This window comes from Siphateles boraxobius, unplaced genomic scaffold, assembly GCF_051911475.1.
Source record: "Siphateles boraxobius isolate OS27281-9 unplaced genomic scaffold, OSU_SipBor_1 25, whole genome shotgun sequence".
Classification (NCBI taxonomy): Eukaryota; Metazoa; Chordata; class Actinopteri; order Cypriniformes; family Leuciscidae; genus Siphateles; species Siphateles boraxobius.
Genome location: NW_027508866.1, coordinates 29318782 through 29342991, shown reverse-complemented (window position 1 = coordinate 29342991; position 24210 = coordinate 29318782). Strand labels below are relative to the sequence as shown.

The 24210-nt window shown below is 37.0% G+C and overlaps 1 protein-coding gene across 4 annotated transcripts in view; it reads left to right on the top strand.

The window, feature by feature from the left end:
• Nucleotides 1-22473, top strand: part of apbb1 (amyloid beta (A4) precursor protein-binding, family B, member 1 (Fe65)) — a 157779-nt gene extending 135306 nt beyond the window's left edge. For all 4 annotated transcript variants that reach the window (XM_077243452.1, XM_077243453.1, XM_077243455.1 and 1 more), the window contains 2 exons: nt 255-431; nt 20298-22473. In XM_077243452.1, coding sequence (XP_077099567.1) covers nt 255-431; nt 20298-20459 — 339 coding nt within the window. In that variant the 3' untranslated portion in view covers nt 20460-22473. The remainder of the gene's footprint in view (nt 1-254; nt 432-20297) is intronic.
• The last annotated feature ends 1737 nt before the right edge of the window (nt 22474-24210 follow it).

Below are 24210 nucleotides of genomic sequence, written 5' to 3'. Positions count from 1 at the left end.
CTAATTATTTTACTTCAATGAAAGGTTAGATCTTTGTGAATTTTTTTTTTTTTAATTGAAAGATCCAAAAGATAAACGATGCAGAAACATTTTTTTTACAGCCATCTTTGATCAAATTTACCAGGGGTGCCAATAATTCTGACCACAACTTTATGTTATACTATGACGGTCACAAATACGTAATAATGTATTGTAACAATCTGCTTAGATTAATCATTTCACTGATATTGCACCTCTCAATGTCACCAACCCAGTCCGAGGAAATTCTTTCCGAGTGTCGTGTGCGTTTCCTGTCGTTCATGGGAGTCGGGAAGGATGTGCACACGTTTGCATTCATCATGGCAGAGGGACCTGGAGACTTCATCTGTCACATGTTCTGGTGTGATCCTAACGCAGCCAGTCTAAGTGAGGCTGTACAGGCGGCCTGCATGGTAAGCTTATGTCTAGTTAATCATCTACAGCACAAATTCAACACAGAATTTGATCAAAATCATCTTATTTACTATAAGTGAAATTAATTTTTCACTGCACATGTGAAAGAGATACAGATAGTTCATGTTGTTGCACACAGTGCAGGGCTCCAAACTGCGACTAAAACGGTCCAAAAACATTCATTTGTGAGTGATATTTTTGCTAAGATCGCCACAATATAAATTTATGTTATGATTAAAAATTGTGTACCTTTTTACCTGCTTGTTCTGTGATGCTCCATAACAAACTCATAAATTAGTCCATATGATTTTTGCTTTATATTCCAAGTCTTTTTGGAATATACAGAAATCATGATTGATTTGGGGAATGAACCCAAAATTTAAGTTGTTAATCCCCCCCATTGCAGCTCTCATAATTGAATTTTAATGTGATTAATCAATGAACCTGTGGTGTTTGGAATCACTGGAATTACAAACTTCAGTTTTAACAGTATAAATTCAATAATTTTGATAAATTAGATCATTCGGGAGCAAAAGTATTGGCATAATTTATTGACACTTTTTGTGCAAAGTTTGTTGCTTCAGTATTTGTAGATTATTTGGAGCAGTATACTTGAAAATAATGGTAAGAATTTCATGTTTTAAAGGATTTTATTTGCAAAAACTTTCAGTGTATGCAAAGAGTCAATATTTAAAGTATTGACCCCTCTTCATAACCTCTGCCAGTTCGCTTGAGCATGTTGAATATAAGCTTCCTTTTCTAATTAAGTTGTTCAAAATGGCGCCGCAGTTTGGCGACTTGGTTTTGCTCTCCGTTTGTTTGGTCTACTTGTTGTTTTGTTTGTTTTTGGAATCCGGCGATGGACTCATTCGGTATGACAGAGCCGAACTCATTCATATCCGAGACAATTTGCCGGTTTCACAGATATTTGTGGTAGATCCACACCCTAGTTTCCCTTGGAATTACCCAAAACACCGGCCGAGGAAGAGAGGCAAGCAAAGAGGAGCATTGGTTCGGTTAAGACACCGGGGGCACCGGCTAGCCCTCCCGAGCCTCACTCTCTCCAACGTTCGCTCGCTAACAAACAAGAAGGACGAGCTTACTGCCCTCATTCTTTCCCAACGTGATTTTTGGGATTGCTCTGCCATTTGCCTGACAGAAACTTGGTTGCATAAGAATACTCCTGATTCTGCGCTACAACAGGGGAGCTTCACCTTACATCGGGCGGATCGCACCAGTGAATCCCTTAAGCAGCGCTGTGGTGGTGTTTGCGTCTACACCAACCAGAACTGGTGTACGAACAGCAAAACTGCTCACCGGACCCCGAATATCTCACAGTTAAGTGTATCCCTTTTACTTACCAATAGAAATCTCCTCCGTCATATTGTGCATGGTCTACATTCCACCGAGCGCTGCGACGACGCCGGCGATACAGCAACTGGCTGACCACATCTCCGCCGCGGAAAACTCCAACTGTTGGGAGATTTTAACCACGTCTCTATGAAGAAAGCTCTTCCTAGATACAAGCCTCAGATTTACATTCCCACCAGGCTGGATAAAACATTGGACCAGTGTTACTCCTCCATTCCGGAGGCGTATCAAGCTCTAATTAGAGCCCCGATTGGTGAGTCTGATCACAACACTATATTCCTCGTTCCCAAATACCGTCAGAAGCTCAAAACATCTAAACCAACGACAAAGAGGGTCAGGTGGAGATCTCCCCCGGCCATACACGTGTTACAAGACTGTTTTGATATTACTGATTGGAGTGTTTTTGAGCATGATGATAGACATTTTCAATGATACCGTAATGTCATATATTTATTTTTGTGAGTCTGTGTGTATCCCCATAAAAAAACTGTCATCAGTTACAGTAACAACAAGCCCTGGTTTAATAAGGATGTAAGATTAGATTAAAAAGATAAAAAAAATGCTGCATTTAGATGTGGTGACAGCGCAATACAGACTCCTTAAATACCAGCTTCAAAGGCAGTTAAAACAGCTAAAGTCATTTATAGAGTAAAACTTGAAAACAAGCTCCAAGACCATGACATTAAGGGTGTCTGGCAGGGCCTGCATACAATCACTAACTATAAGATCAAGCATCAGGTTTTAGATAGTGACCCCTCCCTCCCTGAGCTTAATGATTTTTACTGTTGATTTGATACGAGTGAAGCTCAGACAAGCTCTCTTAGTTTTCCCCACCTTGGTTTGGTTGGTCAATCCCCCCCTTTTCAATCTCAGAGCATGATGTCAGGAGGTTGCTCCACCATCAAAACATCAGAAAAGCAGAGGGGCCTGATGGTGTCACACTAGCTACGCTGAGGAGCTGTGCAGACCAGCTTACTCCCATACTCACTCACATTTGCAATTGGTCTCTCACTACATCAATAGTACCTGCTTGTTTTAAATCAGCTATGATTATTCCAGTGCCTAAGAAAAATAACATCACCTGCCTTAACGATTACAGGCCTGTTGCACTCACATCTGTTGTTATGAAGGTGTTCGAGCGCCTAGTCTGTAGGAACCTAGCGCATATTACACTTGATCCTTACCAGTTTGCCCACAGGGCAAATAGGGGAGTGGATGATGCAGTGTCATTAAGCGCACATTTTATTCTCCAACATCTTGAGTCTAAGAACACATATGCTCGTATTTTGTTCCTTGATTTTAGCTCAGCTTTTAACACTATTATCCCTGTCAGGCTGTTTAACTCTCTTCTAGCCATAGGTGTGTCAATGGATTTTTAACTTTTTATCCTGTAGGAAACTGTGTCAAAATTAATAATCAAGTCAAGTCATCCTCATTTATATAGCACTTTTAACAATGTAGATTGTTTCAAAGCAGCTTTATAGAGATAAACATATAATTTAAGGTAACAGAGATTGGTTTGGTTTTATAGTGGTTCTTGAAAAATGTTTTTTCCAGCTAAAGTTAGTTTTGATTGATTCACTTCCGTCTAAATGATCATTTGTTATTAAAATAGGGGCCGCTAAGACGACACCGTTCTCTCTAAACAGACTTTAAACGTGAACCTGTGATAGACCAGAGCCGGCGCCAGCCGAGAACTGATGAGGGGGCGTCTGGAATACCGAGAGGGGGCGTTCACATTAACGCACGTCACCACTTTTTTGCCAGGGTCGATATTCTCCCCACCACTTTTTAAAACATCTTTGCGGCATGTACCAATTTGTACCAATACAAATAATAAAACATCTCCAGTTAACTAGCAGAGCATTCATTTTGTTCGTTTGTCAAATTAGAGTCATTATAGCGCTGAAATGTGTAGTTTTTTTTAAATCAAGTGATCAAAGTGCTCGTTGCCGCTTCGATCAGTGAAATTTTAAAACACACTAATGTCTATGGAAGCGGCAATAAATAATAATCCTTTCCATAACAATAAGACGACACGTTTTACATGTTGGATACACACTCTGTAAGTAGCTTTACATTTTGCTCTTTTCTTCTTCAGTTCACCGGCCACTTATGTATTTCATGATTAGTGGAGAAATTACGTGTTGTAAATCCAACAGATCTGATTCTCTGAACTGTGGCAGTGGCACAAACCACATGGCGCCGCCCATCGCACAAACAACAAAACACATCCACATGCACATATTTGACAATCGGAATATCAGTGTTTCATGCTATAGCTAATACATTTGTGAATATTTTGAATAAAAAAGGAAAAATGACATAAAAGCAGATCATCATTCATTCAGCGCTGTGTTGCGGTTGCGCTCTGTCACGTGACAAGCAATGACGCGTCACCATGGAAACATTAAAGCGACAGGTTCTAAATAACGGTCGCCTTGAAAAACTCACGCTGGGTGGTCAGTTAGAATATTTTAAACTTACGAGTGAAAGGGCTAACTAAAATATAAATTTAGGTTAATATTCACGAAAATGTGAAAATGTAATTGGCAAAATGTGATTTTTAAATAGCATATTTTATCACTAAAATCCCGTTTACATTCATGGTGATCTGAGGGGGCGGGAGAGTCCCGTTGAGGGGGCGTCGCCCCCTCACGCCCCCCCGTGGCGCCGGCCCTGTGATAGACGCTGATGGCGTTCACATGCGCATTAAGAATTGATTCTATAGTTATGTGCGTTTGAATATATGTGCACAGGTTTGTAATTCCTTACAAACCATGCCTAAACAAACTACTTGTCTTGTCTATAAATTTTGATGCAGAATTTTATTTTATCTTTCAAAACTCTTACAGACCTCTGGGGCCATGAGTTGAACATGCCCAACGAGTTTCATGCTGATCGACCTCCATTAACCTTGTCTAATAGGTGCTCAAATTCATTGGCCGATGGCGGCCATGTTTTTTGAGATGCGCCAATTTCCTCAGACATACATGGCACCTTGGACCAAGACTCTGCATACCAATTTTCAAGTCAATCGGACTAACCGTCAGGTGGTCAGACCCGTTTTTGTGGTTTTTTCCCATTACAGCGCCACCTAGTGTTCAATCGTCGCGATTTTTTTACTGTGACCTCAAATTGAACTCATACACACTCATACTCATTTACTTCTCGAGTTATAGCCATTTTAGTAAAATAGGCTCCGCCCACAACGTTCCTTTTGCACCCCCTAGCGAACCTGAATCAAAATTTCAACTTTTTTTCGATAATTATTGATATTCAGACTCCAGAGAACATTTCTGCACTTGTTTGGTTCCGATCGGGCGAAAAACCAGGGACTAGTTCGCAAAAGTAGTTTTTATACAAAATTCAAAATGGCGTAAAATCCATCATGGCGGAAATAAAATCGGATATATATGTTGTTTCATAGACATCATATAGAGACTAGATGCCCCATTGGCCGCTGTGGCGCAAGAAATGCGGCCGCCATCTTAAACCGGTCATACTCCTATTTGCGTTGCATAGCAGCAGTAGATGCCAGAGCACTGTGCAGCATATTCCTGCTCAAATCGGCGGACCATCACTCGGGGATTACTTTTCACAAGTAATATTTAACATTTAACATTACCGTACTATTGTTTGTATTTTGTGAGTAAAATAAAAAATGTGTCCTGTATCGTAGCTACGTGTATGACCTTTGCAGCAAAAGTACCCGCGTGAAAATCAGTTCGGTATTCAGTGAGATATGATTAATTAAATGCGCTGGCAGCTCATTGCACCTGCCAAACAGATTACACTGAGCGGAGCGGGTGACCGGTTTAAGATGGCGGCCCCACGGCTCGTCCGCGCCAATAGGCAGTAGCGGTGGATAGGGCGTCTATCTATATGATGTCTATGTGTTGTTTACTTCAGGTTTCCAGCTTTCCAGTGATATAAGACACTTGAGTCTACGACATACGGTCTAGGAGTTATGAGCAGTTTCGCGCTTTTGGTTGCTATAGCGCCACCTATGGGCCAATTGGGCTCATAATTTGATAACCTCTCCTCGATTTTTGTACTACCATCTGACAAAGTTTCAGCTCTCCAGCACTTATGGTTTGGGCTGCACGATGCGTTTTACGGCAGAATAATAATAATAATAAAAATCAGCACAAATACAATAGGTTTTCAGCACTTCGTGCTTGAACACCTAATAATAATAAAAATCAGTACAATTGCAATAGGTTTTCAGCATTTCGTGCTTGAACACCTAATTAAAGCTGCAAGCAGCATTTAGCGGTGTTCAAGCAGTTAAGGCAGTTAAGCTCAAAAGCATCAAAAGACATTAAGTTTCATGTAGCAAGCATTTAAACACTGACATCATAGATGGAATAGACCTTGTTTTAGCATGATTTACCATGATATACCAAACTTTAGTGTGATTTTTCATGATTTACCATGTTCCAGTATGATTTTCCATGAATCTAGCATGATTTACCATAGTTTACCATGATATACCAAGTTCTAGTATGATTCACCATGATTTACCCTGCTCTAGCATGGTTTACCACAATTGAACACATTCTAGTATGATTTAATATGATTCTAGCATGATTTATCATAGTTTACCATGATTTACCATGTTATAGAATGATTTACCATGATTTACCATGTTATAGAATGATTTACCATGATATACCACATTCTAGAATGATTTACCAGGATTGTAGCATGATTTACCATGATTCATCACATTGCTAGCATGATTTGCCATGATACACCATGTAATAGTATTATTTACTATGATTTACCATGTTTCTATCGTGATTTACCATGTTTTACCACATTGCTAGCATTGATGTGAAGTGTCAATAGCAATGAAGTGATAAACTGCCAAAAAAAAGATTGTCTTATAATAGTTAACATGGAAAAACAGGTTTGCTTTAGTGTAGAATAGTGATGAAAATCAAGTCTGTCAAAATGAAACTGAGCCAATAAGTGGTCTTCTACTGCCCTCTGCTGGCCATTATACTTATTAATAAAGTGTTTTCACAGGTCTCTTATTTAGACATATGCTTACACACACACACACACACACACACACACACACACACACACACACACACACAAAGACAAATGTTGTTGTTGATTTTGTCAATGCTATTGGGATGTGTCATTATGAAAATATACTTTAATGGTCTATAAGTATTTCACATAATGTCTTTGTAATCTATTAACCCGGTTATTCAGCATTTATTCAGAAATATAGGACTACACACACACATTCTGTTGTAGATACAGACATTTGAACTATGTGATGGAAAAAATGTTTACTGCAAGTCTCCTTCAGGATTCACATTTCTCAATGTGCCACAATAGTCAGTAGCAATACTTCAATAGATGAATTTTGACTAAATGTGAGTGTAAATGTTAAAATAGTGATTTTGTAAAGTCTAAATAAGAATTATAGAATCATATTAGTTAGTAGCATGACAAAATGACTTTTTTAAACAGCAGGGGGCAGTAGAATACCACTTATTGGCTTAATATGCCATTATGTTCATATCATTTTCACCTTTTTAACTGTTTAAAAGGCATATTTGCTCCAATTTGTCTGAAAATTGTCATGCTTATTTAGAGTTACATGTTCTGACTTGTTTTTAAGAAGATGTGAGCATTCATTGAAGAGATATAGGCTTTCATGGACACTTGGTCAAGGCCACATTTTGAAGTGACCCTATTAAAGTCATCCAAATGCAGAAGTTCAACTTTTTCTGATAATTATTGATCTAGAGAGTCCAGAGTATTGTACTGCACTGATTTTGAACATTATGATATGAACATTATATGATCATAGATGGAGATGGAAAAAACCATTTACAGCCAATACAGGTAATTTACCATAGGAAATACATGGTTTTGAAGCTTTTTAACAGTTATAGCGCCACCTATGGTCCGATCTCCATGGAACTTTGCATGCTTCTTCACCATGTTATGACACATATGCTCATCAATTTTTGTGATGTTTTGACTTCTCGTTTAGGATTTATAGGCTTTTGACTGTATTTTGCCCTGCCCCTTTTCTAAATGACCCTGTTACAGCCACCCAAATACAAAATTTCAAATTTTTTTCGATAATTATTGATCTAGAGAGTCCAGAGAATAGGCCTAGACTGGTTTGGCTCCGATCGGGCGAAAAACCAGGGACTAGTTCGCAAAAGTAGGTTTTGGACAAAATTCGACATAGCGGAAAATATTTCTTGCCTAAATCGAAATTGGAGATATACATTTTGTCCGACTTGGGCCAAGGATCACAGTGGTGTAAAAAGCACGAGGCTAGGACCAACGGTCGATGAGTTATGAGCAATGTAGTACTTTTTGTTGCTGTAGCGCCACCTATGGGCCAATCGGGGTCATACTCTGATAGGTTCTCCCCAAAAGTGTGGCCTACCATCTGACCAAGTTTCAAGTCTCTAGGCCTTATGGTTTGGGCTGCATGATGCGTTTTAGGGGATTTTTTTTTTCAAATAGCAATTACAATAGGTTTTCAGCACTTCGTGCTTGAACACCAAATAATAATGAGACCTTTTTGACAGTTATAGCGCCACCTATGGTCCGATCTCCATGAAACTTTGCATGCTTCTTCACAATGTTATGACACATATGCTCATCAATTTTTGTGAAGTTTTGACTTTTCATTTAGGATTTATAGGCTTTTGACTGTATTTTGCCCCGCCACTTATCTAAATGACCCTGTTACAGCCACCCAAATGCAAAATTTCAACTTTTTTTCGATAATTATTGATCTAGAGAGTCCAGAGAATAGGCCTAGACTGGTTTGGCTCCGATCGGGCGAAAAACCAGGGACTAGTTCGCAAAAGTAGGTTTCGGACAAAATTCGACATAGCGGAAAATGTTTCTTTCGATAATTATTGATCTAGAGAGTCCAGAGAATAGGCCTAGACTGGTTTGGCTCTGATCGGGCGAAAAACCAGGGACTATTTCGCAAAAGTAGGTTTCGGCCAAAATTCGACATAGCGGAAAATTTTTCTTGCCTAGATCGGCAAGGACCAAAGGTCGAGGAGTTATGAGCAATTTAGTACTTTTGGTTGCTGTAGCGCCACCTATGGGCCAATCGTGTCATACTCTGATAGGTTGTCCCCAAATTGAGGCCTACCATCTGGCCGAGTTTCAAGTCTCTGGGCCTTACGGTTTGGGCTGCACGATGCGTTTTAGGGGAATTTTTTTTTTTCAAATAGCAATTACAATAGGTTTTCAGCACTTCTTGCTTGAACACCTAATAATAAAAATCAGTACAAATACAATAGGTTTTCAGTACTATTACAAAACCGAGGTCCTTTATTTTGACATTCACTCGCGTGAGTGGATATAATGTTTTGATTTATTAGGTGTTCAAGCACGCGAGTGAATGTCAAAATAAAGGACCTCGGTTACCACAACACAAATGAAACCCAAGATAAAAAAATTAAATACCATACAAAAATAAACAATAAATAAATAGTTTAAGGACTATATTATTGTCATATTTTCAAAGCAGACAACATAACAAAGTCATTAACACTCCCACCAAATTATGAGTGCAAACCTCATCAAATGTACAAGCACGAATAATTTCCCTTTTATCCCTTTTTTCTTTGCCCATTTTTTTCTGTTTTTCTTTCTTTTTTTAAAAAATCAACTATGACCTCAAACCAACATTAAGAATTCTAAACCATGAGTTTAGAAAAATTTAAATGATACTCATTGACCTTTCAATATCTCGATGACAAACTTCCAAATGAAAAAAACACTAACATTAATAAAATGAGTTTTTGCATTGTTCTTTCAATTATGGACGGTTTGTTAATACGCTTGCCTTTTGCATTAAGCTTCGGGTCGCTTGGAAAAATCTTGGCTCTTCTTACAAGCCCGTCATCACTTGAAATAATTTCCTTTATTCTGCCAAGCCTCCATTAGCTTCTAGGTCGATCAGCAGGGTTTTCCTCCGTTGGAACATACTTCCAATGCTGGGGAGTTATACTGAGGCGTATTCTTTGTACTTGATTAGCTACAAAAGTATGAAATCTGCGTGCCTCATTACTTGTATATCCCAATACTACTTTGAAGTCTGTCCAAAACGTCTCCACGAAAACAGCATAGTCCAGTTCTCTCTTAAGCATACTGCTCACTTTGACAGAAACAACGGCAGCTGCTAACTCTAATCTGGGGATTGTTGTAACTTTAAGAGGTGCAAATTTTGATTTCGCCATCACCAGTGCACAGCGAATGTCTCCTTCCTCATTTTTGAGTCTTAAATATGAACATTGACCATATCCATGGACACTAGCATCAGAAAAGTGATGTAATTCAACTTGAATAGCTCTTCCGAAACTAGATGGTGCATATGTTCGCGGTACATCTATTTTCTTGTCTCCATGGCTCCCACCTTAGATTAAGTTCATTCGATAGAGGGTCATCCCATCCACTGCCACACTTACATCCTGCAGTATTTCTTTTCCACTCAACAGCACAGGTGCAATAAGTCTTAGAGGATCATAAACAGAAGCAACAATAAACAAGATGCCACGTTGAGTAACAGGTTGATCTTTCAACTGAACTTGGAACTTGAAACAGTCCGATTCTCTTTCCCATTGTATGCCAAGAGTTCTTTCTAGGGGTAGCTCATCAAATGAAAGATCAAGATTTTTCACGTCAGAGAACTTTTCTGAAATTGATGGTACATTTTCTCTACATCACGCATAAGTGCGATGGGGTGTTGACGAAATCGAATTAAGACACGCAATTTGTCTGCCTTCTTCGGATGGAAAACACTGTGGTGAGGCAAGTACCATATTTCTCCTTCCTTGCCGTCATTATATACCTCCTCAGCATCTCCTCTCTGCAAGATCTCACTAATGAATTCATTGTAACGTTTCTTATACAACTCATACTTCGCCATCTTTCTTTTGAGATGGTTGAGTCTAACTATAACACATTGTTTGTTGCCTGGTAAGTTGGGCCTCACTTTAAAAGGAAGCAACATTTGATAATGACCATGAACATTCCTCTGTATACCTTCCTTTAATTTCTCAAGAAAAAGAACATCATCCTGGGAAACCTTTGCACTCTCTTTTTCAGTGTCTTTAAAATCACTCTCAAGGACATGAATGACATCACCTGGTGTGATGAAGGGAAGCTCCTTAACCCCAATGCTGTGACACAATCTACTGACTCCAGGTAAATCAGAGTGTGGTGAAGAACAACGTACTATACTCCATCCTAAGTCTGTCCGAATGGTGTAGGGTTCATCATCTCCTTCTACTATTACTTCTCTGGGAGTCATTGACCTTGAACAGTTGTAGCCCATTAAAAGAGCAACATCCCAGTCCTGCAATGGAGGTATCTTGTCCACAATGACTGTAAGACGATTCCAGTTTTTAGCGACTTTACAAGTAGGAATGTGGCTACGATTAACTGGTATGCACTCTTTGGTTATAGGTAGGTGGTAAATCAATATAATTACCATATTTGTATCCTCTCATTTGGAGTCCTGATACTCTCTCTCCCTGCAGGAGGGTATCTTTTCCAAGCATGGTGATAAGCTTCAATTTTATTGGAAACGTTGTTGCCTGTGGAGCATCACTCACTCCTTTATCACTCCTCTGAGAACCCAAAAGCGCATACACCAGTTTCTCACAACTTGGATTTTGTTTTACAGATACCCAGAGAGGTACAATCATTGAAGTATACGTATTTCGCTCTTCTCCACTTACACTCAAGGCCACTGCATTCATTGTACCATCAGGATCACTTTGAGTCTGAACTGCAGAAGATAAAGTCTTTACCATTTTCACAAAGTTGTCATGTAAGCTAGTAGTATGCTGCCTTCTTTTGCAGCTATTACCAGTGAGACGATAACGAAACTCCTTTGCATTGCGACCAGACTTCAAGCATCCAAAGCAAAGCCTCTTTTCTTGGATAAATTTCTGTCGCTCCTCCAAAGGTTTGCTGAGGAAACTGAAACAAGTTGATGGCTATCTTTCTGGCAAAGTATACACAGAATTTTGTTCACTGGTTTGAGAACTTTTCGACTCTCGATGTTCGTTTGAGTGGTGAAAACTCTAACTCTGTTTCTCGTGGTCTCTTTCAGATTTGCCTTTTCAGTGACAGGTTCTACAACATGAAGAGCATAAAATGAGGTTACTGGGTTGCAAGCAATCTCCGCTTCAGTAGACACAAAAGCAGCAAATTCTTTAAAAGTGGGATACTAATGAATTTCAGAAAGAAATTTCGTGACTTGACGATTCCATCTGCCGATTGCCCAGTCTGGTAATTTCAGCACACGTTTCAGATTTTCTTGGGAATCATTTAAAATTTGAAGGCCTTTGACATGTGGCATGGTTACTTCTAAAGCTTTTCTTACAGGACCACTCACATATTTCTTGAGATAAAACATCTTATCAGCAGGAGAAATAGTTTTCTCGTCAATAAGTGCTGCAAAGGATTGCTTAAACTCAATGAAACGAATGGGGTCACCAAAAATAACAGGAGGCTCTAGCACCGACAGCTTGCTCATGGTCAGGCCATCTTGAAATGCTTGAACAAGAAGAGGTATATCAGTCGCTGATGCTTTAATGACACACCTTTTGAAACTTGAAACTTATTTCAGTAATTCCATTCTAAAAGTGAAATTTGGATATTATATTCATTCATTACACACAGACTGATATATTTCAAATGTTTATTTCATTTAATTTTGATGATTAAAACGGACAACTAATGAAAATCCCAAATTCAGTATCTCCAAAAATTAAAATATTAATTAAGACCAATACAAAAAAAGGATTTTTTGAAATGTTGGCCAACTGAAAAGTATGAACATGAAAAGTATGAGCATGTACAGCACTCAATACTTAGTTGGGGCTCCTTTTGCCTGAATTACTGCAGCAATGCGACGTGGCATGGAGTCGATCAGTCTGTGGCACTGACAAAACTGACAAAAGGTCATTGCTAAAGAGGTCGGGTGTTCACAGAGCTCTGGGTCCAAGCACATTAATAGAGAGGCAAAGGGAAGGAAAAGATGTGGTAGAAAAAGTGTACAAGCAATAGGGATAACCACACCCTGGAGAGGATTGTGAAACAAAACCTTTTCAAAAATGTGGGGGAGATTCACAAAGAGTGGACTGCAGCTGGAGTCAGTGCTTCAAGAGCCACCACACACAGACATATGCAAGACATGGGTTTCAGCTGTCGCATTCCTTGTGTCAAGCCACTCTTGAACAAGACACAGCGTCAGAAGCGTCTAAAGACAAAAAGGTCTGGACTGCTGCTGAGTGGTCCAAAGTTATGTTCTCTGATGAAAGTAAATTTTGCATTTCCTTTGGAAATCACGGTCCCAGAGTCTGGAGGAAGAGAGGAGAGGCGCAGAATCCACGTTGCTTGAAGTCCAGTGTAAAGTTTGCACAGTCAGTGATGGTTTGGGGTGCCATGTCATCTGCTGGTGTTGGTCCACTGTGTTTTCTGAGGTCCAAGGTCAACGCAGCCGTCTACCAGGAAGTTTTAGAGCACTTCATGCTTCCTGCTGCTGACCAACTTTATGGAGATGCAGTTTTCATTTTCCAACAGGACTTGGCACCTGCACACAGTGCCAAAGCTACCAGTACCTGGTTTAAGGACCATGGTATCCCTGTTCTTAATTGGCCAGAAAACTCGCCTGACCTTAACCCTATTGAAAATCTATGGGGTATTGTGAAGAGGAAGATGCGATACGCCAGTCCCAACAATGCAGAAGAGATGAAGGCCACTATCAGAGCAACCTGGGCTATCATAACACCTGAGCAGTGCCACAGACTGATCGACTCCATGCCACGCCGCATTGCTGCAGTAATTCAGGCAAAATGAGCCCCAACTAAATATTGAGTGCTGTACATGCTCACATTTTTCATGTTCATTTTCAAGTAATATTCTAATTTATTCTAACATATATATATATATATATATATATATATCTTTCTAACTAATCTTTATTTCTTTCTATCTAATCTTTTTTCTTTCTTTCTGACTAATCTTTCTTTCTAACTAATCTTTTTTTCTTTCTTTCTAACTAATCTTTCTTTCTTTCTTTCTAACTAATCTTTCTTTCTTTCTAACTAATCTTTCTTTTTACCTAATCTTTCTTTCTACCTTTTCTTTCTTTCTTTCTAACTAATCTATCTTTCTTTCTTTCTAACTAATATATCTTTCTTTCTAAATAATCTTTCTTTCTAACTAATCTATCTTTCTTTCTTTCTAACTAATCTATCTTTCAAGCTAATCTATCTTTCTTTATTTATTCTTTCTTTCGAACTAATCTTTCTTTCGAAATTAATCTTTCTTTCTTTCTAACTAATCTGTCTTTCTAACTAATCTTTCTTTCTTTTTTCTTTCTTTCGAATTAATCTTTCTTTCTTTCTAACTAATCTTTCTAACTTTTTTTCTAACTAATCTTTGTTTCTTTCTACCTAATTTTCTTTATTTTTTTCTAACTAATCTTTCTTTCTTTCTAACTAATCTTTCTTTCTTTTTTCTAACTAATCTTTCCTTTCTAACTAATCTTTCTTTCTAACAAATCTTTTTAACTAATCTTTATTTCTTTCTAACTAATCTTTCTTTCTAACTGATCTATCTTTATTTCTAACTAATGCATCTTTCTTTCTAACTAATACATATTTCTTTCTAACTAATCTTTCTTTCTTTCTTTCTAACTAATCTATCTTTCCTTCTAACTAATCTATCTATCTTTCTAACTAATCTTTCTCTTTATTTTTTTCTAACTAATCTTTCTAACTAATCTTTCTTTCTAACTAATCTTTCTTTCCAACTGATCTCTTTCTTTCTAACTAATCTTTCTTTCTAACTAATCTTTCTTTCTTTCTACTTAATCTATCTTTTTTCTTTCTAACTAATCTTTTTTTCTAACTAATCTATCTTTCTTTCTTTCAAACTAATATATCTTTCTTTTTTCTAACTAATCTTTGTTTCTTTCTAACTAATCTATATTTCTTTCTTTCTAACTAATCTATCTATCTTTCTTTTTTCTAACTAATCTATCTATCTTTTTTCTAACTAATCTTTCTTTCTTTCTAACTAATCTTTTTTCTTTCTAACTAATCTTTCTTTCTACCTAATCTTTCTACCTAATCTTTCTTTCTTTCTACCTAATCGATCTTTCTTTCTTTCTAACTAATCTTTCTTTCTAACTAATCTACCTTTCTTTCTTACTAATATATCTTTCTTTATAAATAATCTTTCCAACTAATCTATCTTTCTTTCTAACTAATCTATCTATCTTTCTTTCAAGCTAATCCATCTTTGTTTATTCTTTATTTATTTATTTCGAACTAATCTTTCTTTCTTTCAAATTAATCTTTCTTTCGAATTAATCTTTCTTTCGAATTAATCTTTTTTTCTTTCGAATTAATCTTTCTTTCTTTTTTCTTTCTTTCTAACTAATCTTTCTAACTAATCTTTCTTTTTTCTACCTAATTTTCTTTCTTTTTTCCACCTAATTTTCGTTCTTTTTTCCAACTAATCTTTCTTTCTTTCTAACTAATCTATCTTTATTTCTTTTATTTGTGACCCGTCACAGAAACCAGGGAGACAAGTCGGCAGCACAACTTTCGAGCAAAATGAGAAAGAAGAGTTTTTTTTCAAAATTGGTGATTTTCAATTTTTTGGAGAATCTGTTAATTGAAATCATGAAGAAGCCTCTCCATGTTTGAGATAGCAGTATTGGTATATTTAAAAGCTTACATTTTGAGGTTGAAATCGGCTTGTTTTCGGAGATTCTAGCATGCAGTAGGGGCGTGGCGTGTCATTGTCTGTGTGTATTTCCATACTGAATAACCCGGCGCTTTTGCCCCCGCCCTCCAAGTCAACCACATGGCTACTTATTATGCTGTGCTCTGGCCAGCTCTCTCTGATATCAAAATTCAATGAAGATGGATGTCGCAAAGATTGTCGCAGACGAGATGAACCGTCTGGCAGTTACACCGAAAATGTTTTCGCCGCACTTCGTGGGCTCGGGAAACTGAACCGGAGGTATGGGCGCAGCGCGCCCAGTGCTTCAATACGGCGGCTCGGCTCGCTGACAGCGGTGGCTGGCTGTTTCATATGTGACGGAGAATCGAAATAGAGGATGCAGTTAAGACCTTTGCTGCGATGAAGGCCTGCCGTGCGTGTTTCTGAAATGTAAGTTCAGCTTCATTTGCTCTTTAGTCGTTATTTAAGATGCTGAACCTGCTGATGATATAATGTGCTTGGGGACATTTCATTTTGTGTGTGTATACGCACATAAGAAAGTGGTGTAAAGAGATTTGCAACAGTAATTTGAGGAGGTGAAATGTGATTATTTGGAAAATTGCAGAAATGACTGCTTAAAGAAAAATGCCAGCAGGCATTTGCCTCCTTCATAAACTTTAATATTGTTGACATTTTGGGCACACGAGCGTTGCGCACTATTTGCGCTATATGTAGGCCTATGGCTTATTGGTCTTTGTTTGTTGTTGGTGGTTTTGCGTTATATATATATGGCATATTGGTCTTTGTGTGTTGTTGCTGGTTTTGCGTTATACTGTATGTATATGGCATATTGGCCTTTGTGTGTTGTTGCTGGTTTTGCGTTATATGCAGGCTATATGGCATATTGGTCTTTGTGTGTTGTTGCTGGTTTTGCGTTATATGTATATGGCATATTGGTCTTTATGTGTTGTTGCTGGTTTCGCGTTATATGCAGGCTATATGGCATTATTGGTCTTTGTGTGTTGTTGCTGGTACGTTGCAAATAGAGGGGCAGCACGATTGTTTTTCGCCTAGTGCGGCAGAAGTGCACTCATTCGAAGTGTAAAAAAAGCTGTAAAGCACATGGAGGAGCTTTACAGGGGGTATGGCTTATCTAAATGAGATGTAAATGAGCCCTATTGTCACCCCCAGCAGCAGAGACAGGTGAGAACTGCACAATCTTTAGAGCTCGTTTTCTCCTCTTTGAGCTTTTTTAAGTGCCTACTTTAAAATGGCCACAACTTCTCCAAATATTATCAGATTTCCACATGTTACACATCGTTGGAAAGCTTGGATATTACACTCTCAGAATCTATGAATAACTCAAAATGCCCCAGAACCGACTTGTGTCCCTAGTTTCCGTGACTGGTCACATTTCTTTCTTTCTAACTAATATATCTTTCTTTCTTTCTAACTAATCTATCTTTCTTTCTAACTAATCTTCCTTTATTTTTTTCTAACTAATCTTTCTCTATTTTTTCTAACTAATCTTTTTCTTTCTATCTTTCTTTCTAACTAATCTTTCTTTCTAACTAATCTTTCTTTCTAACTAATCTTTCTTTCTAACTGATCTCTTTCTTTCTAACTAATCTTTCTTTCTTTCTACATTAATCTATCTTTCTTTCTAACTAATTTCTTTCTAACTAATATATCTTTCTTTCTAACTAATATATCTTTCTTTCTTTCTAACTAATCTTTCTTTCTTTCTAACTAATCTTTCTTTCTAACTAATCTATATTTCTTTCTTTCTAACTAATCTATCTTTCTTTCTTTCCAACTAATCTTTTTTCTTTCTTTCTAACTAATCTTTCTTTATTTTTCTCTTTCTTGCTAATCTTTCTTTCTTTCTTACTAATCTTTCTTTCTTTCTAACTAATCTATCTTTCTTCTTAACTAATCTATCTTTCTTTCTAACTAATCTATCTTTCTTTCGTTCTAACTAATCTATCTATCTTTCTTTATTTTTTTATTTTTAACTAATCCTTCTTTCTGACTAATCTTTCTGACTAATCTTTCTTTCTAACTAATCTTTCTTTCTAACTAATCTTTCTTTCTAATATTTCTTTCTTTCTTCTAACTAATCATCTTTCTTTCTAACTAATCTTTCTTTTTTAACTAATCTTTCTTTCTAAAAAATCTTTTTTCTTTCTAACTAATCTATCTTTCTTTCTAACTAATCTATCTTTCTTTCTTTCTAACTAATCTATCTTTCTTTCTAACTAATCTATCTTTCTTTCTTTCTAACTAATCTATCTTTCTTTCTAACTAATCTTTCTTTCTAACTAATCTTTCTTTCTAACTAATCCATCTTTCTTTCTTTCTAACTAATCCATCTTTCTTTCTTTCTTTCTAACAAATCCATCTTTCTTTATTTCTTTCTAACTATTCCTTATTTCTTTCTAACTAATCCATCTTTCTTTCTAACTAATCCATCTTTCTTTCTTTCTAACTAATCATTTTTCTTTCTTTCTAACAAATCCATCTTTCTTTATTTCTTTCTAACTAATCCTTATTTCTTTCTAACTAATCCATCTTTTTTTCTTTCCTTCTTTTTTTATTTCTTTCTTTCTAACAAATCCTTCTTTCTAACTAGTCCATCTTTCTGTATTTCTTTCTAACTAAGCCATCTTTCTTTCTAACAAATCCATCCATCTTTCTTTCTTTCTTTCTAACAAATCCATCTTTCTTTCTAACTAATCCAACTTTCTTTCTAACAAATCCTTCTTTTTCCCCCAACAAATCCATCTTTCTTTCTTTCTTTCTTTCTTTCTTTCTTTCTTTCTAAGTAATCCATATTTCTTTCTTTCTAATCTATCATTTTCTAATCTAACTAATCTTTCTTTCTAACTAATCTTTCTTTTATTGAAACTAATCTTTCTACCAAATAACCAAATCTTTCTTTTCTTTCTAACTTATCGTTTTCTTTCTTTCTTTCTTAACTAATCCATCTATCAAACTTCAAACTACTTTAAACTTCAAACTATTTTAAACTCCTACAACTTTCTGGTCCGGCTTTTTCAAGCCAACTTAAAGTTTGTCTCATCAAACTTTTTTTCTAGTTTACATTTAACATTCAAGTTAATTTGATAAAGTATGTTCAGCAAATTCACTTTAACCACATGTGCTGAAACATCACACTTAAATGTGAAACTCATTTGATACACTTTAGTCCATTAATAGGCGACCTGCACGCAGCAATGTCCATCAACCTTTAAATCAGATACGATAAATGAGAAAATATTTCTCTTCGGAATTAATTTAATTTCTTTGTCTTTGATACTCACCGCGATCCACCACACAATTCAGAAGAATTCACTGCCCTTTACCAGTCCATTAAATTGGTCCAACTGCTGCCCGTAGATTTGTAGAGCCGTCCGCTGGAACTTCACTTGAAACTTGATCCATATAGAGAACAATCACCCAGTCCATGACGAGCGTGCTGACATTAAAGTTCCTCCATCAACCATGGCGTTCCTTGAAGCAACACAGCGATTTGATGATGGCAAGCTCTTACTGAAGCTGCCTGGCTTAAGAAAGTTTTGACTCTTTGACTGATGATTCCCACACTTTATTTGAATGTCCTCATAAACCTTTGACACCATGACCATGTATGTCTGGGTCTCGTTCCGTACTGAAATGTTTGGAGCACATTTTAAAATCATTGGAGCCTTATATCCGCTCATGCGAGTGAACGTCAAAATAAAAGACCTCCGTTACCACAACACAAATTAAACCCAAGATCATAAAATTAAATACCATACAAAAAGAAACAATAAATAATTTAAGGACTATATTATTTTGATATTTTCAAAGCAGACAATATAACAAAAGTCATTAACAGGAAGTACTTCTTCCCTCATTTTATATCAATCAGTTTGCTCTTCTGATCCAATCCAATCAGAATGATTGAGTGATTTCTGAATGATAGTACTCATGTGCTGATATGATGATTAGTGAAATAATGTTAGATGGTAGCGTGTGCCAGAAGCGAATACCTTATTCTGAACGGGATCGAAAATTAATAATGCAGTCTACGGAGCCCTAGCATAGTTAGGCTTACTGCGGTAGTCGGTTACATTACATTACTTGCCCCCACTGTCGTTTATTTATTTATTTATTTTTATAGAAAAAAAAAACGTTTAGTTTAGTTGGACAACAGACGCTTTAATTATAAACTGAAAGCATCTGCTCTGCTTCATGCATCATTGACAAATATCTTGTAAAAAATCATACACATACACATGTGTGATCGCGAATTCGAACATAAAAGTGAAGTCATGTTTCCCATCTATCCCATCACCATGTCCTTTAAGGGTCTCCTTAGAATGTGCTGGGTTTTTTGTTCACCTTTAGCCACGTCTAGCTGGTCTTTTATGCCAGGGCCAAAACATGGTGAAATGGGCATTTTTGTTATAATGTTCGTTCTTTTTTTCTTTTTTTTTCTTTTTTGCCAATGAAGCTTTTTGAAATTATTTAAAATGCATCTGATCACTCTGCACAGTAATCTACAAAATAAAATGACTCAACACCACAAATACTGAAGCAGCAAACACAAAATAAGCAGGAAACACAACATTTGTCACTGCCAATACTTTTGGCCACAGCTGTACAGAGTGTGTACAATCTAATAACTAGTTTGTTGGAATATGTTGCTGTTCTTCTAAAATGTTTTAAACAATATCTTTGATGATTTCCAGCTGAGGTATCAGAAGTGTTTGGACGCTCGGCCTCCCAGCATTGGCTCTTGTCTGCCCGGCCCTCCTGCTGATTCTGTGGCCCGCCGGGTCGGCTCCAGCGTGAAGAAGGGTGTGCAGAGTCTGCTGGGTAGCTTCAAAAGATCTGGGTCTCAGACACCCTGAGAAGGGGAACAGTCCCCCAGCAGTGCTTACTGCACATTATTCCTTGTGTGTTTCGTTGTGTTTTTATTGGCCTTAAAGTAGAGGGTTTTGAATGTCACTTCATGTCCTCCTGCAGTTAGTGCGCAATATGAGTGAGAGCCACACAAGTTACATTCATAGATATTACATTATCTCACACTACATTTTCATATGCTTTATCCACGTTTGTTTACGTTAGCGGATGTACTGTAAAAGTGATTTAGCAGCACGGGGTATGAATGTGACTTACCAAGATTGGATTTTCAATGTAGTGGATGTTATGTGGATTACTCAACCTTAAAGACACTAAACATTACGCATACTATCACAAAACACTAAAATGAGCTTATACACTATGCAATGTGCTTATTTATTATTTGTTTTTCTTCCTGTGGCTGTGTTGTGACACATATTGTGCTAGCTTTGACTGCTTTTCTTTTTTTTTATCTTCTCCTAAAGAAGTGATTCTTTCCCAACCTCAACACAGGGACAGAACCCAGACCGTGTCGTTCACCCTAAAAATGCAAATTTTTTACGTTCCAAAACTGTATGCCTTTCTTTCTTCTGTGGAAAACAAGATATTTTTTAAAAATGTCAGTGTTGAAATAACATTTGACGTCAGTGACTTTCGTTTTATGGTAAAAAAAAAGGGGGGGCAAAAATTAAAGCCTTTTAATTTCCATTATTTCTTTGCTGATATTGATTTTTTTTTTACAAATTAACTCAATTGAATTATATTACACATTATTGTACATTCATACCCAGTCTGTCGGTTTGTGAATTTGACTACTTTATTATGTGTAATGAAATAGCATTAACATATCCTAGTCTTCCAAAGTGGATTTGCTCATTAGAAAGCCTGCTTTTTTTATTTTATTATCTTGTAATTTTATGTAATGTTTTCACCCTATATGTTTGTTGTGTTGGATGGCTTCATCTGGATTAAATGATCAAAACTGCTCAGTCCAAACATCAGCGTAGTGTGTTTGACAGAGTGTGTGACGTACACTGCTTCTCCAGAGGTGCTCTCTGCGTTTGCAGTTTCTACAGTCACAGAACTCGTTCCTTCCCACAATTTTAAACAAAAATGAATATTGGAAGTCTGATTATCTGCACAATTTTCATGTTTATTGGAAACAATCTTTGAAAATATATATTAAATGCTTTGCAACCATAGTGGTCCTGCTGTATATAAACATTATTTCTTTCAAATACACATTGTAACATATTGCAATGTCTTAAACTCTTAAGAATGTGTGAGAATTCATTAATATCATGTTGTGTTAATCGTGGTTCAATTAACTGGTTCAACATACTGACTTTAAAACACTAATAGTGCCAGACAGCTCTGTTTTTCATCCGTTTTTAGCCTCATTTTCATGTCCAGTTACATCTGTTGTTAAAGATAAATGTTTGAATGCACTCGAGTGTTCAATCTGATTTGTGTATCTGAATGCTTCATCTTGGCCCTTATAACATTTTGTGTGTAAGTCTAGATGATGTAATCGTGATGTTTAAAATGGGCTGCTTTTGTTAACGCTTTTGTAAAGAATTTATTGTAGAATAAGTGTCCTTACTCAGCATATATTCTGCATTACATTGAGAACTGGTAACAAAGAAAATGTAATTCTTTCCACTTAAATATCATGAAGGGTACTTTGTGTGCCAAAGCACAGCTATAAAATCACAAGCTGTTTCTTATAAATCGAGGAAATGTTACTTAATGGATAAATCTTCACTGATTGGTAACATGGTAGAAAAGCCTCAAGTACATTTGCTTTTCAAAACAAGGCAAGTTTTAGCTATGATACTCAGAAAATTGAAGGATCAATCCTGTAAATGCTTGCGTAGACACTTGTGTAGAATCTTGTAAACACTAATGTAGAATGGTTTAACCATTACATTTTTAGGGAGAGTTGGCAACTGATTTCTTAATGTAAATGTAATGTTATATAGATACATATGTGACTGGATGAAATAAAAAACTGAAAATTCATTTAACACTTAACTGCACAGTTTAATTAAAATACTAAGGCAGTTGTTAAAGCCAGGGGTGTAAAGCACTATTTTTGAGTGGTAGGGGGGAATGATTGTTTCAGGTGAAACAATCATTCCCCCAAATAAACCCCAAATAAAAAAACTATTCTTATTTGTAATAAAACTTTACTTTTGCTTTCACTGTAATAATTACTGCAATGTCTTCGTGTCCAATTATACTTTTGAATTATCGAAGCGATAGATTATAGAAACACACTTACAAAGGTATTTACTGTTGCTATTCCATCCAGATTATTAGTATTAGGCCTATAAATCCTGCATCGGTTCAGTCTTCCATGTATTTTGTAGCTTTTAGAAACAAACCGTTACTGTTCACTCTACATGCTACCCTTAGAAGATAACATTAGGAATCATGGCATTCGTTTTCACTGTTATGCTGATGGTACTCAGCTCTATATTTCTTCACGCCCTAACGAAACTTAATCCACCAAATTAACCGAATGCATAACTGATATAAAAAACTGGATGAGTAGTAATTTCTTACCACTTAATTCTGACAAAACAGATTCTAATTAATGGTCTAAAAAACGTCCTCACGTAACCTAGAATACTGTCTAACACTTGATGGCTGCTCTGTCAAGTTGCCGTCATCGGTTAGGAGCCTGGGTGTGTGTGTGTGCTCTTTGATACCAATCTTTCATTTGAAAGTCACATGTTTAGTATCTGTAAAACCGCATTCTTTCATCTTAAAAATATATCTAAATTACAAACCGGGAACCCTTCCCATAAATCCTGATGTACTTGTTACATCATAAGAAGGATGGCATCTACGCTAATATTAGTTTCTCTGTTTATCGCAGAGAGGTTTACCGCAGTCCACCGGATCCAGGCAGTATCCGGATCTGAAGGACGACCTGCGCCTGGACACACACATACATACACACACTCCAGATCTGATGAAGGTCCTGCACCTGGACACACACACACACATAAACACACTTCAGATCTGATGAAGGACCTGCACCTGGACACACACACATACACACACTCCAGATCTGAGGAGGGACCTGTGCCTGGACACGATGACAACGCAGTCCTGAAGTGTCACTAGTCTCTCCCCTGCGAAGGCCTCCTTCCCTTTACCTCTGTACTGATAAAACGTGTCAAAATAATTCCAGCCTTTTCACATAGGCATATTTTTTCTTCTCTTTTTTATTTATTTATTGAAACTTTTGACATTGACAGGGTTTAAGCATAGTTGGTGCATCTGAGCTGATGCAAATTGCCTAGGTGGCTATTCATTGATTTCTCTGCAAAATGGACATCAAAGTACATTATACATTATCCATTATTACAAGTAAAAGTAAAATAAAAATAATTACCACACGAAGGGGGGAGAAAGGGGAGAGAGAGAGAAAAAAACCCCCTAGAATAAGCAAACCAATAAATTACATCACCATTGGGTAGTTCCCTTTCGAGAATGGTCACTTCGTATTGCGTAGAGTGTACTTAGTGGGGAAACTCCTTTTACTCAAAATATTGAAGCAATAATTTAAAACGTAGTACAGCTATGCACAGCAAACCCGCTCACGGGTGGCTGGGAATGTTCTCAAATCAGTTAAAGCACGCACACTATCACTGCTGTCAGCGCACCCGCTGGAAAGCGTGCGCCACGACAGATAGTCACCGCTTTAACAGCAGCTCTGATAGAACGGGACATGAGTGTTCACAAACC